The 14,087-nt window shown below is 36.3% G+C and overlaps 1 protein-coding gene across 2 annotated transcripts in view; it reads left to right on the top strand.

The window, feature by feature from the left end:
• TBC1D8B (TBC1 domain family member 8B) overlaps window positions 1-14,087 on the top strand; it is a 67,462-nt gene that overhangs the window by 27,802 nt on the left and 25,573 nt on the right. Inside the window, exons 8-10 of one of the 2 annotated variants that reach the window (XM_046674096.1) lie at window positions 4,057-4,101; window positions 4,749-4,899; window positions 5,375-5,589. In XM_046674096.1, the coding sequence (XP_046530052.1) occupies window positions 4,057-4,101; window positions 4,749-4,899; window positions 5,375-5,589 (411 nt within the window). Of the gene's footprint in view, window positions 1-4,056; window positions 4,207-4,748; window positions 4,900-5,374; window positions 5,590-14,087 lie in introns of both variants that reach the window. The other variant, XM_046674095.1, reaches the window with a different exon arrangement.

Raw genomic sequence — 14,087 nt, 5'->3', positions numbered from 1 at the left:
AAGATAGTGATTTCATTTCCTCTGGAGAAATACCCAGAAGTGAGATTGCTGGATCATATGGTAGTTCTACTTTTAATTTTTTGAGGAACCTTCATACTATTTTCCATAGTGGCTGCACCAATTTAAATTTTCACCAACAGTGCACTAGGGTTCCCTTTTCTCTACATCCTCATCAATACTTATCTCCTCTTTTTTTTTTTTTTAAAGATTGGCACCTGAACTAATATCTGTTGCCAGTCTTTTTTTCTTCTTCTTCTTCTCCCTCCCAAAGGCCCCCCAGTAAAACATAGTTGGATATTCTAGTTGTGAGTGCTTCTGGTTTTGCTCTGTGGGATGCTGCCTCAGCATGACCTGACAAGCAGTGCCATGTCTGCACCCAGGATCCGAACCAGTGAAACCCTGGGCTGCCGAAGCGGAGGGCACGAACTTAACCACTCGGACCTGGGTCCGGCCCCTCCTCTTTTTGATAATAGTCATTCTAGCAGATGTGAGGTGATATCTCATTGTGGTTTTGATGTGCATTTCCTGATGATTAGTAGTGTTGAGCACCTTTTTATGTACTTGTTGGCCATTTGTATGTCGTCTTTATAAAAATAGCTATTCAGGTCCTTTGTCCATTTTTAAATTGGATTTTTTATTTTTGCTATTGAGTTGTGTGAGTTCTTTTTATATTGTGGATATTAACCCCTTGTCTCATATAGGGTTTGCAAATATTTTCTTCCATTCCATATGTTGCCTTTTCATTTTGTTGATTTTTCTTTTCCTATGCAGAAGTTTCTTATCTTGATGTAGTCTCATTTATTGATTTTTGCCTATGCTTTTGGTGTCATATCCAAAAAATCATTACTAAAACCAGTGTCAAGGAAATTTTTCCCTGTGTTTTCTTCTAGGAGTTATACGGTTTCATGTCTTACGTTTAAGTTCTTAATTCATTTCCCCAGTGAGTAGTCTTGGCTCCCTTGTCAAATATTAGTTTACTGTATATGTGGGTTTATTTCTGGGCTCTCAGTTCTGTTCCATTTGTCTGTGTGTCTGTTTTTATGCCTGTACCACACTGTTTTGATTACTGTAGCTATGTAATATGGTTTGAAATCAGGAGGTGTGATGCCTCGAACTTTCTTCTTTCTACAGGACTGCTTTGGCAATTCAGGGTCTCTTGTGATTCCATATGAATTTTAGGATTTTTTTCTATTTCTGTGAAAAATGCCATTGTAAATTTGATAGGGATTTCCTTGAATCTGTAGATGGCTTTGGATAGCGTGGACGTTTTAATATTAATTCTTCTGATCCATGAACACAAGATATGTTTCCATTTATTTGTATCTTCCTCAGTTTCTTTCATCACTGTCTTATAGTTTTTGGTGTATAGATCTTTCACTTCCCTGGTTTAATTTATTCCTAAGTATTTTGTTGTTTTTAATGCTAATGTAAATAAGATTTTTTTTTAATTTCTTTTTCAGATAGTTCATTGTTACTGTATAGAAACACAACTGGTTTTGTTTGTTAATTTTATATCCTGAAACTACTGAATTCATTGATTAATTCTAGCAGGTTTTTGGTAGAGTGTTTAGGATTTTCTATATATAAGATCTTCAGCAAACAGAGACAATTTTACTTCTTTCTTTCTGATTTAGATGCCTTTTCTTTCTTTTTCTTGCCTAATTTCTCTGGCTAAGACTTTCTAGTACTATGTTGAATAGGAGTGGCGAGGATAGGCACCCTTATCTTGTTCCTGATCTTAGAGTGAAAGCTTTCAACCTTTTACCATGGAGTATAATGTTAGTTGTCGACTCGTCATATATGGCCTTTATTATATTGAGGTATGTTCCTTCTGTACCGATTTTGTTGAGAGTTTTCAGCATGAAAGGATGTTAAATTTTGTCAAATGCTTTTTCTGCATCTATTGAGATGATCATATGATTTTTATCTTTAATTCTATTAATGTAGTGTATCACATTTATTGATTTGTGTATGCTGAATTATCCTTGCCTCCAAGGGAGCATGATCCTTTCAATGTGCTGTTGAATTCGGTTTGCTAGTACTTTGTTGGTAATTTTTACATCTGTAATCATCAGGAATTTTTGCCTGTAGTTTTGTTTCTTGCAGTGTCCTTATCTGGCTTTAGTATCAGGGAAATGCTGGCCTCATAAAATGAGTTTGGGAGTGTTCTCTCCTCTTCAATTTTTTGGAAGAGTTTGAGAAAGATTAGTATTCTTATTTAAATGTTTGATAAAATTCACCTGTAAAGCCATCTGGTCCAGGACTCTTCTTTGTTGGGAGGTTTTGGATTACAGATTCAGTCTCTTTTAAAAAATCAACTCTTAGTTTTGTTGATAGTTCATTTCTCTTTATTGCTGAAAAATATTCCATTGTCTGGATATAACACAGTGTTTATCCATTCACCTATTGAAAGACACCTTAGTTGCTTCCAATTTTTGCCAATTATGAATAAAGCTGCTATAAATATTTAATTGCAGGTTTTTGTGTGTACATAAGTTTTCAGTTTACTTTGATACATGCCTAGGAGTATAATTGCTGAATCATATGCTAAGACTATGTTTCGCTTTGTAAAAACTTCCCATATCATTGTCTAAAGTGGCTGTACCATTTTGCATTCCCACCAGCAATGAATGAGAGTTCTTGTTCCACATCTTCAGTAGCACTTGGTGTTGTCAGTGGTTTCAATTTTACCATTTTAATAGGTGTGCAGAGGTATCTCCTTGTTGTTTTAATTTGCAGTTCCCTAATGACATGATGTTGAGCATCTCTTTGTATGATTATTTGTCATCTTTATATCTTCTTTGGTGAAGTCTCTGTTTAGATCTTTTGCCCACTTTTTAACTGGGTCCTTTATTTTTTTAAACATAGTTTCCTTTAGTTTTGTGAATATATTTATAATAGCTGCTTTACATTCTTAATTTGCAAAATCCAAGAACTAGGCCCCTTTAGGGACATTTTCTTTCTGTTGCTTTTTTTTTTTTAATAGTTCTTGTTTTCATTTTTAAACCTGGCTTTCTTGGATCACTCCCTGAGTCAGTATAAATTAGTGGTCAGCCAATGATGAGTCAGAAGATTTCCCTAAATGCCTTGAACCATTAAGTTTTCTACCTTTTGTCAAGGGGATCTTTTTGTGAAGGAGTTCCTCAAACTTCAGACAGTTTATAAATAAGCTTTAGCTTTGATTTCTTATTTCCAAAGTCAGCCAGAGCTGAGTGACTGGGGCCTTCTCCTATCCCATTCCTTTCCCCGGCAGGTTCACAGCACTGTTCATGCACACATACTTCCAGATCCCCTCGAATATGTTGGAACCTTTCAGAGTTCCCTGTGGTCATCTGGTTCTCCAGGTTTTCCTTTTAAATTTTTAGCCAGGCTCTTATTTGCCCTAAACTGAAATCACAGCCTTAGGCAGCTGTGATGTTATCAGCGGGATTGCTATGGTTTTCTGTAATGCCTTGGTAATGGGGCTTTTTTTCACAGAGCTGAGCTCTGAGTCAAATCAAATGATACCAACCCCCTAGGAATGGAGATTTTCGAGGGAGCTGCTGGTTTGGTCAAAATATTGACTGAGTTCTGGGGATGGGGCTTTTAATGAAACTCCAAAAGATCCATTGGCTGTGATAATGCTGCCTTTCATGGTTACCACACTGTAGAGCTTGGGAGGGAGTGGGGATGGTAATAGCCTCAAGTTAAAACTTCACAAACTCTGGCCTTCTTAGTGAGGTTCATTAGTTTTGCTTGAGTTGATGGTTTTCAGTTTATTCTGTGCCTTTGATTAATTTCCAGTGTTCTGAACTATTTTTTTCAAAGTTTTGCCAGTATTTTGTTGCTTTTGTAGGGGAGTGGGTTCACTTAAGGTCCTGAGTTTCCTGTTCCAGAAGTTGGCTTGTTGCCATCTCTAATTTTGATAGAAAAACAATGTCTCTCTGAGATATTGCTTTAATATTATTATTTATATAGATTGTGGTTTATAAGTAATGGATAAAGCATTAGCACTTTTCCTTCTCGCACAAACTTTTAAACATACATTTAGAACAATTTACATTCTTTCTTTTTTAGGTTCCAATTAGTTCTGATTCTACAGACCCATCTGATAATATTGAGGTACGATCTTTGACATGTCAGAGAGAATGCAGTAAAACTGTGAACACCGAAGCCTTAATGACGGTATTTCACCCTCAGAATTTGGAGACTCTTAATACCAAAATGGTAGGAAAACAAAATATTTAAATCTCTGGACTGAAACAGTTGATCAAAAATAAAAATCTTAAAGCAGACTAAAAAGTACTACATCTGAAAACTCTTCGTTTGGGCTTGAAAAGGTTTTCCAGCGGGTGCTACTGTGTGACTTGTTTGGTTCCGTTACATAAAAGGATTATTATCGAGAACTAAGATAAAAGGTGAAAGTTGAACATTGAGTTTTATTTGTGTAGATTTCTAATAATCAATCCTAATTGAGGTAATTTGGGGAGAATGATGGTTCAAAGCTTTACCGCCTAAGTGTCATGCTTTTCCCATTTTTATGTGAGTTTAGCTAAGAATTAAAATAGTGAATTAAAGCTGTTTTGCTCACATGGATTTAAAAGATTTTCACGATGACAGTGGTCCAGTGTTTGGCCCCTCTGTGAATACTGATTTTGACTTTCTGTGTTATTGATTTCCGTAGGTATTGTTTCATGGTGAAGAGAGTTATCAAGTTGTTTGAAAGAAGTTACTTTCTCACCTTAGTTGCTTTGGTTTTTTTGTTATAGTTAAAAGAAAAGATGAAGGAACAGTCATGGAACATCCTATTTGCAGAATGTGGGCGTGGTGTTAGCATGTTTCGGACCAAAAAGACTCGAGATCTGGTTGTACGAGGGATTCCAGAGACCTTAAGAGGAGAGCTCTGGATGCTTTTTTCAGGTATTACATTTATTCACTTTATTCATTTTACAGACATTAACTATGCCCCTTCTAGGAGTTACGCACTAAACTAAATAAAAATAATTACAAAGATGGCTAGGACAAAGTCTTAATCATCATGAGTTCAGACTAGTCAAAGAGAGTAAGGTTAAGATAGTTATGTGTACTATATCCACACATCCATTGTGTGAGCAGATTGGTTTATTAGGCAAGATATGACTAATTGGAGGGGGCAGAATCTCCATCTGTAGTGTCAAAGGAAAGTTAAGGGGAAAAAAACATTTCATGAAAATGTTATTTTGTTGGATAAGGTTAGTGTCCTGATGTTATAGATTCTAGTGTGAAGCTTTTTCTTTTCTTTTGTTTGTACTCAGATATCACTTGAGCATAAAGCTAAATTTAAAGGTAATTCAATTCTTCATGTATATATGCACATAGTAGCTTTATTATATTCCTGTTCTTTTGTATGTTACAGGTGCTGTTAATGACATGGCTGCTAATCCTGGCTATTATGCTGAAGTGGTTGAGCAGTCCTTAGGGACCAGCAACTTGGCTACTGAAGAAATTGAACGTGATTTGCGCCGCTCCCTCCCTGAGCACCCAGCCTTTCAGAGTGACACTGGCATATCTGCTCTGAGGCGGGTACTCACTGCTTATGCATACAGGAATCCCAAAATTGGATACTGCCAGGTATGACTTCATCATGAGCCCACTGTGTACATGTTCCAAATGATAAAATCACATTAAATCCAGCTCTACTAATTTGAAAACTGTGATAATAAGGACAGAGGTTGGGCTGAGATTGATAGTGGATTTTTGTGTGTGTGTATGTGAGGAAAATTGGCCCTGAGCTAACATCTGTTGCCAGTCTTCCTCTTTTTGCTTGAGGAAGATGTCACTGAGCTAACATCTGTGCCAATCTTCCTCTATTTTATGCGAGATGCTACCACAGCATGGCTTGACCAGCAGTGCTAGATCTGCGCCTGGGATCCAAACATGCAAACCCAGGGTTGCCAAAGCAGAACGTGCGAACTTAACCACTACAGCAACGGGCCAACCCTGATAGTGGATTCTTTTAATCTAAGTAGAATGGTAGTAGGAATACCTAATAGAATTGATACTTTGTTAATTCATTTTTCTTTTACATTTAACAAAGATTTATTGAATTCCTGCTCTGTAAGAGATACTGTACTAGTTGCTTAAGACTGTATAAAGGTGAATCAGATAAGAATCCTGCCCTTAAAAGTATATAGACTCGTAGGTATTGTAGGGCAGGAAGACAAGACCTCTAGGTCCTTCTAGCTGGGCTACCAATTAAATTGACTTGAGACAGAATAACAAGAGAAAATCTAACCAAGCTTTATAACATGTATACATGGAGGAAACCCAGAAAAAACTGAGCAACTTGCCAGAATGGCTGAGGTTGCTACCTTAAATACTATCTTCAGCTAAAGACAAAGGAGGATGTTGGGAGTGGCAGGAGTCAGTTACTGGAGATTACCAGAGAAGCACAGTATACAAGAGTAAGCTTATTATACAGATTTAAGTCCTTGCCTTCCACATTGATAAGAGTTTCTAGAGATAAAGTCATCCCCCTCTTCCTGGTACAGAGAGGCAGATATCTTTACAAATGGATATTTCCCTTACAAATGTAAATATCTCTTACAAAGGGTAACTTCTGCTTGGTTTTCAGAGCTTTTTCCATGTCTGCAGTTTTTACAAAAATAACCAGCCAAATATAATCCTCATGCCAAAGACACACATGTTGAGGTGGCAAATTCTGATCCCCGACAGTATTAAAACATATTCATTAGCAAATAAAAAACAAATGAGAAAAATTTTTAGAGAAATAGAAAGTCCCCTCAGGATTTACAATAGGGATAAATTATTTTCATCTGGAGGAATCAGAGGCTTCATGGAAGAGCTAGTATTTGTAGGTTTCGAAAAATTGGTGAATTTTGGATGTATGGAGAGGGAATGAAAAAACATTCCAGGTGAAGGGATCAGTGTAACCAAACACAGACAGAGGTAAATGTGGAATGTATATAGGCCCATGTTCTGTTTAGAAGTGTAGGGTGAATGAAGTGAATAGTTGGAGAAAAAAATCAATAAGGTAGATTGGGATAGGCCAGGAGTTTGAATTTTATTTTGTAGGCAGTGGAGGAATCATTAAAAAAAAGTCCTTTAGGAGCACACTCCTGGCGTATGATAGACCGCTAACACAAATATAATGTCAAACAGGTAAGAACTCAAACACGATAGAATTTTACTCAAAGGAATAAACCGAGGAGGGCGAGTATTCAAGTCAGTAGGCAGCTCTCCTCCATGAGATTATTCTGAGACGTAGGCTGACAGCAGGCTCTGTCATCTGCAAAACATGGTTTCCAAGGTGCTCTTTCATTGCCATTACTATTCACAGGATGGAGAAGAAAGCATGGAGAAACAATTGTGGGAGATTTTATCAGCTAGACCTGGAAGGTGCACAGATTACTTCATCCACATTCTATTGAAGGATCTTGGTCTCAGGGCCACATATATTCACAAAGAAATCTGCAAAATGTAGTGTAGCTGAGCATACATACATCCAGAGACTATGGAAGAAGGGGAGATTGGATTATGGTGGATAACTAGTACTCTCCTCACCACACATTCATTTATAATGGGTTGAGCACCCATAATAATTACATATAAATCCTATCTATCAGTAGAAATTTAACAATAGGGAATTTTTTTTGAAAAGCAATTTAAGTGAATGGATCATCTAAATGACAAGTATTTCGCATATTTTAGCATCTCTGAAAGGTACAAAAGAAGCATAATGCATCTTTTCTCAAAGAGCTTACAGTCACAGAACCTGCCTGCAATATTATCTATTTGCAGTAGTTTAGAGGCAGCTTCAAAGTAGGCAGTGCTTGATTTTGACTTCTAAAAGATAAGAGCAAAGTTAGAAACATGGAAGACCAGAGGAAAGTTATTCCGAGTTAAGGTAACAATGTAAACAACACCGTTCAGGCAACAATAAGCCTTCCATGGAGATCAGACTGGCTAGGTTCATGTTGCAATCAAGAAGTAAATAAGTTTGTGTGGGACAAGGTCATAGAGACTCTTTCAAGCCTAGGAAGAGTTTGAATTTAATATGGTAAACAAGTTTTATTACTTTTGATCAAAAACCCATGTGAGCCATACTGACTCATTATGGCTGGCTGACTAGCTTGCTTTATTTATCTTTCCTTCCTTCCCCCCTCCCTGCCTCCTTTCCTTCCATCTATCAGATCTATCTTCCTTCCCTCCCCTCCCCTCCCTCCTCCCCTCTCCTCCCCCCTCCCCTCTCCTCTTCTCCCCCTCCACTCCCCCCTGCCCCCTTCCCTTCCCACCCCTTCCCTCTAGAAATATAACTCACATACCACAAAATTTGCCCCTTAGTGTTTTTTATTAAATGTGCAAAGTCATGCAACCATCATCAGTATCGAATTCCAGGCACTTTTATCACCCCAAAAAGAAGCCCCATATATATTAGCAGTTACTCCCCATTTCTCCCTACCCACAACCCTGGGCAGTCACTCTGCTTTTCTGTCCCTATGGATTTGCCTATTGTGGACATTTTATCTAAGTGGAATGATACAATATGTAGTCTTTTATGTCTGCCTTCTTTAACTTAGCATATTGTTTTCAAGGTCCATGTTGTAGCATGTGTTAGTACTTCGTTTCTTGTTAGAGCTGAGTAATATTCCATTGTATGGATATATCACATTTTGTTTATTCAACAGTTGATGGGTTTTTTGGGTTGTTTCCATGTCTTGTCTGTTACAAATATTGCTGCTGTGGATATTCATGTACAGCTATTTGTGTAAACATTGGTTTTAATTTTTTGGATATATATCTAGAAGTAGAATTGCTGAGTTATATGGAAACTCTACGTTTAACATTTTGGGGCACTGCCAAAATATTTTTCAAAGAGACTGCACCATTTTATATTCCCACCAGCAATGTATAAGGGTTCTAATTTCTCCAAATCCTCGATTACACTTCTTATTGTCTCTCTTGATTATATCTGTAAGGGAAGAAGACAATTCCCCTACCCTCTAGGTCCTCCTAGCTGGTCTAGAAATTAAATTGACATGAGACAGAATAACAGGAGAAAATCAAACAAAGCTTTGTAACATGTATATGTGGGAGAAACCCAGGAAAACTGAGGAACTCAGCCAGAATGGCTGAGGCTGTCAACTTAAATACCATCTGCAGCTAATGACAAAGAAGGATGTTGAGCATAGTGGTTTGGGACTTCAAAGGGGAGGAAGGCAATTCACAAGGAAATGGAAAAGCAAATGATTAATAGACATTACTTAGATAAGAATGGGCTTAGCAAGTACTGTCACCATTTACCAATACCCAGAGTCATCTATGATGATGGCCTGTCCTGAGGACAGGCCTTTTATCTTTTTCTTTTTTTTTTTTTGAGGAAGATTAACCCTGAGCTAACTACTGCCAGTCCTCCTCTTTTTTGCTGAGGCAACCTGGCACTGAGCTAACATCTGTGCCCATCTTCCTCTACTTTATATGTGGGGCGCCTACCACAGCATGGTGTGCCAATCAGTGCCATGTCCGCATCCAAGATCTGAACTGGCAAACCATGGGCCACCAAGAAGCAGAATGTGCGCACTTAACTGCTGTGCCACTGGACCGGCCCCCAGGCCTTTTATCTTAAATTCTTTGAAGCAGTTGTTGGGGAAGGTCAAAGTTTGTTTCAGAGTCTTTTGTCCTTAAAAATAATAAAGCCAAAATGTTGGGGTAGCCAATTCTGATCCCCCACAATCCCACCTTTGAAACTTTAAGAAGTTTCATAGTCCAGAAGCTGAGTTGGTAGATCAGTCCAGTTAAATTCATTTAGGAGATGGTGGTGCAGGTGGGCTCCCAAAGTTAAGCCTATATTGTTTAAGTAAGCAATCAGGTATTTAACAAGAAGCATTTCTATGGAAACAAAAAGGGAAACAAGGTTAATGCGTGGAGAAAACTATAAACCAGATTCTGAGCCCTGGGAACAGTCTGTCAAGATTTTTAAATGTCAGGATTGAAGCAGCTTTTGCAGCTTGAAATGTCTCTGATGGTGTCACTTGGTGTTCAGGTATCCTTTTGAGTGGCTTACATAGCAACAGGCATACTATTTTTGTGATCTCAAGTTTATATCAAGTTATCCAGCTTTATTTTGCAGGGCTTTAGGAACAAGGGTGGTTTTAGTTCTCAGTGATTTCAAATGAAAATGATGGAAAAAATTGAAAACGTTAGTTTGGAGATTTGTAGTCAGATATTTCAGGAAACTAGAAGAATTCAGGATCCAGTCCACTTTACAAGTAGAAAACAAAAATCTCAAAGACAATTAAGAGAACTAGAATCTAATATCCACAATTGTGTGTTATATTTTTTACTGAAACATATTTTTTTTCTCTAAAATCACCCTCATTTTTACCAAAGATAGCTAAATTAAGACTCATTGGTTGGAAAAATTAGTCTAGTTTCAATAAACTTGGCCCAATTATTTACATAAGTACAACAAGAATAGCAATTGATCACATAGGAAGCTTTAAATCTGTTTTGTTGCAACATTTCATAAGGAATATCAGATTGAACTTTATAGGCCTCTTGAGGCCAAGAAAACCAAACCAAAGACTTGTCAGAATTCATCTGTCATACCTATAGATTTTGGTGAATTTTTTTCTTCTCTTGAGGTTTCCCAAAATATTCTGAGGTTTCTTGCACCTGTCAGAGAAATGACCTTCTTTACTCACCTGGTAAGGTGGATAGAAACCCTGTAAATAAGCTACCAGGCCAATATTTCCAAGGGGCTTTATTTCATAAAGTCCAATCTTTGTTTTTCAAAAGCTGTCTGGTTATATCTGAGTTTATGCCTGTTTCTCTCAAATATTTCATTCCAGTCAAATCTTTGGTAGTATAACTGAAGATTTCAGTTGTGTCCTGTTATAAGGAGAACAGATTCTTATTGAACTTATGTATATAACTATATTGCCATGAAAATAAAAATATTTACTTGCTAAGAGTTTTTAAATTCTGGAGGGATCAGGTAGGGAGAAAAAGATAAATGTTTCAATTCTGTTTACAAACGTACAACTTACCAAATTGTTACAAGTTATAGTTAGCTTAAGAGGAAAAAGAAGTTTTTTGTTTTCTTTTCTTTTTAATCTGGAAAAGCAAGACATTAAAAATCAATATTTTAAAGAAAAGTCATAAAAATTCAGATCATTCTCATCAGTTTATTCATCCCCATGTAATCAACTCTTGATCCTGATCTTCTGATAGCAGTTTTATGAAGTTATCAGTTTCTCAGAGTTCTGTAATTTTTTGCCCAGTTTTATGATCTAAAAATTTATCGGAATCCTGTATTCTAGAGGAAGTGTCAGAGTCCTCTCAATGAATCTTTCCAAAGATGAAAACATATTTGCAAAAGCATCAGAGTAAAACAATAACTGTCTGTTAATGACAAAAGACTTAAAGATGACAATTGACAGAGAAACTTGGTTATTTTTATGACATACAATACTTTAAGATAATAACTAGAATTATGACTGATAACCAAGACAGAGCAGAATTTTAGGAATGTTATATAATTTTTTAAACACTTATATCAATAACATTTACCCACAAATATCATAGGTCTGTATGAAACAATGCTTAGTTATCCATTTAACCACGGTGACAATTAAAGATTTTTAGTTGAATGTAGATTAAATAGCTGTAAGAAAAACCTTAGTACCTTTGATTAAAGACCTGATAATACAGGAAATTTATTTTGATAAAGCATAAAATCAAAGAAAAAGCCTTTTATAATCTCTTTATCCAGAGCAAACTAAAAGTTTAAGAAAATTATCCTTTTAGGAGAGGGAAAAAACCAAATTCTAATTTTGTACTAGCTTACTTTTGATATTAAAAGTCATTTATTTAATTAAATTCATTTTAATTTTAGCCAACTTGGGGCCAGCCCTGTGGCTGAGTGGTTAAGTTCACAGGCTCCTCTTCAGCGGCCCAGGGTTTTGCCAGTTTGGATCCTGGGCATGGACATGGCACTGCTCATCAAGCCATGTTGAGGTTGCATCCCCACATAGCACAACCAGAAGGACCTACAACTAGAATATACAACTATGTACTGGGGGTCTTTGGGAATAAAAAGAAGGAAAAAAACAAGAAGATTGGCCACAGATGTTAGCTCCAGTGCCAGTCTTTAAAAAAAATTTTTTTAGCCAGGTTGACCATGTACAACTCTTTCCTCGGAGTTCCTCCTCTACAAACCTTCTATAACTTTTTTTTACATTCGGAATTTGTCCCATGCCTTTTTTCTTCCCTTCTAGTACTTTAGGACAAATTTATCTTTCTTAACCAAACAAACAAAAATATTTCCATTTTTTATACCTTCTTTACTGAATACATATTTTACTTTCCTTCAATACAAAGATATTTCCCTTATTAATTTTTAGTAATTTTAATCACATATATTAATTTAAATCTCTAACCCTTCTGACCTTAATTTTAGTGAAAACTAAGAAGTAAGCAATCATAGACTGTCTTTTACATTAGCATTCTGTGGCTTGTAAAATTTATAAACACTTTTCATAATTTCTAGAAACATGTTACTTCATAGTATAATCTTTCAATAAATACAAGAGATGTTTACTAATAGACCCAATCACTTTTTAGTTCTTTTGTACTAAGAAGCTGAGTAGAAAACTTATATTTAATAATTAATGTCTAATATTTTAATTAATTTAGAAATAACAGATATTGTATGAATTTTCCACCATTCAATTCAATTGAGCAAAACTTCGAAGTTTTAATTTACTAAAGAGATTTTGGAAGTATTTTATATATACATGCCATAAACTATAATTATTGTTAAAAGTTTACCCATAAACTCTTATTTCACTTACATCTAAATCATTTGTTCCCAACAGTTATCTTTAGATAACCCACGAAAACTTCATGAGACTTTAGTCAAAATTAGCTGTCATTTTAAGCTATTTTTGTTGACAGATTTGTAACAGGGATAACATGAGTTTATTTCACTAGTGAACCCAGGCTGCATGTCTACGTCATATCCAATGCTGATAAGCATGAGGACATGTCTATTTTAGTCAAACCAACAAACTTAAGCTTTCATTCACCAAGGCTTATTTCATATCACCTTATCTTGAAAGACATTTGGGATAGTTTCTTTTACATTTAGAAATAATTTCTGTAAGTGCTTACTTTAAGCCAACTAGACAGAGCTCTTAATTTTGGCCATGCCATCTGGAGGTAGAAAAATATCTCACATTTACAACATATACATATAGACATACGTGAACACACAGGTAGACACAGAGACCTTATAGCTTTAGTTAAATTTTTGTTATGAATCAGTTGCAATATAAAACTCACTAGTTTTTGAGAAACATTTGCATCTCAGCGAATGGTTCTCAGGTCCTAGAGAAGATGGGAGTAGAAAATCTGCATCATAAAGGCAGAGAAAGCAGTAAAGTTTTCTTCAAGATGGTGTTTTTGGGCATATTTGCATTATCAGTTTCTCGTGTCTCAATCTTTTATCTCAGCTAATACCTAGGAGCATTTTGAGGGGAACAGAGGAGGCTTTGGGATTGCCAAAGGACAAGTGAACTTTGAATTGCTTTCTAGAGCCATGCTTCCAGCCTTGCAGAGATTTGCAAGACAATTGCTTCCAGTTCCCCTAAGAACTGGATTACAGTTTGAATGACAAAAAGAGGTTGACCCACCCTTCCAGCTACATTTTTCCAATTGCTTTTTTTATATCAGGGGAATTTTATTGACTTGAGGTGCATTAAATATTTTTATGTTCTAAAACTTCAGGATGACGTATTGCACCTTTACAAAGTCTGCACAAAGCATTTAACAAAGATTCCCTTTTCTTTTAACTGTAAAATTTAACCCTAGACCAATTTGCCTTGGGGGGATTGGTGTCTTATATTATCCTTTTTATTAGCACCTGGTATTAGCCTCTAGTTTTTACCTCATACAGTGTGTGATCAGGCAACCCTATTAACTTCCCTTAAGCATGTTTAATTAACATTGTCTGAAGGGCAGATTTATATGCTGTTTTACAATCAGGCAGGGGAAACGTCCCCCAGTGAGACACAATGTCTGTCCCCACAATACAATCTGTAATATAA

This window comes from Equus quagga, chromosome 10 (assembly GCF_021613505.1).
Source record: "Equus quagga isolate Etosha38 chromosome 10, UCLA_HA_Equagga_1.0, whole genome shotgun sequence".
In the NCBI taxonomy this organism is placed as follows: domain Eukaryota; kingdom Metazoa; phylum Chordata; class Mammalia; order Perissodactyla; family Equidae; genus Equus; species Equus quagga.
This window is presented reverse-complemented; position numbering and strand designations above follow the sequence as displayed.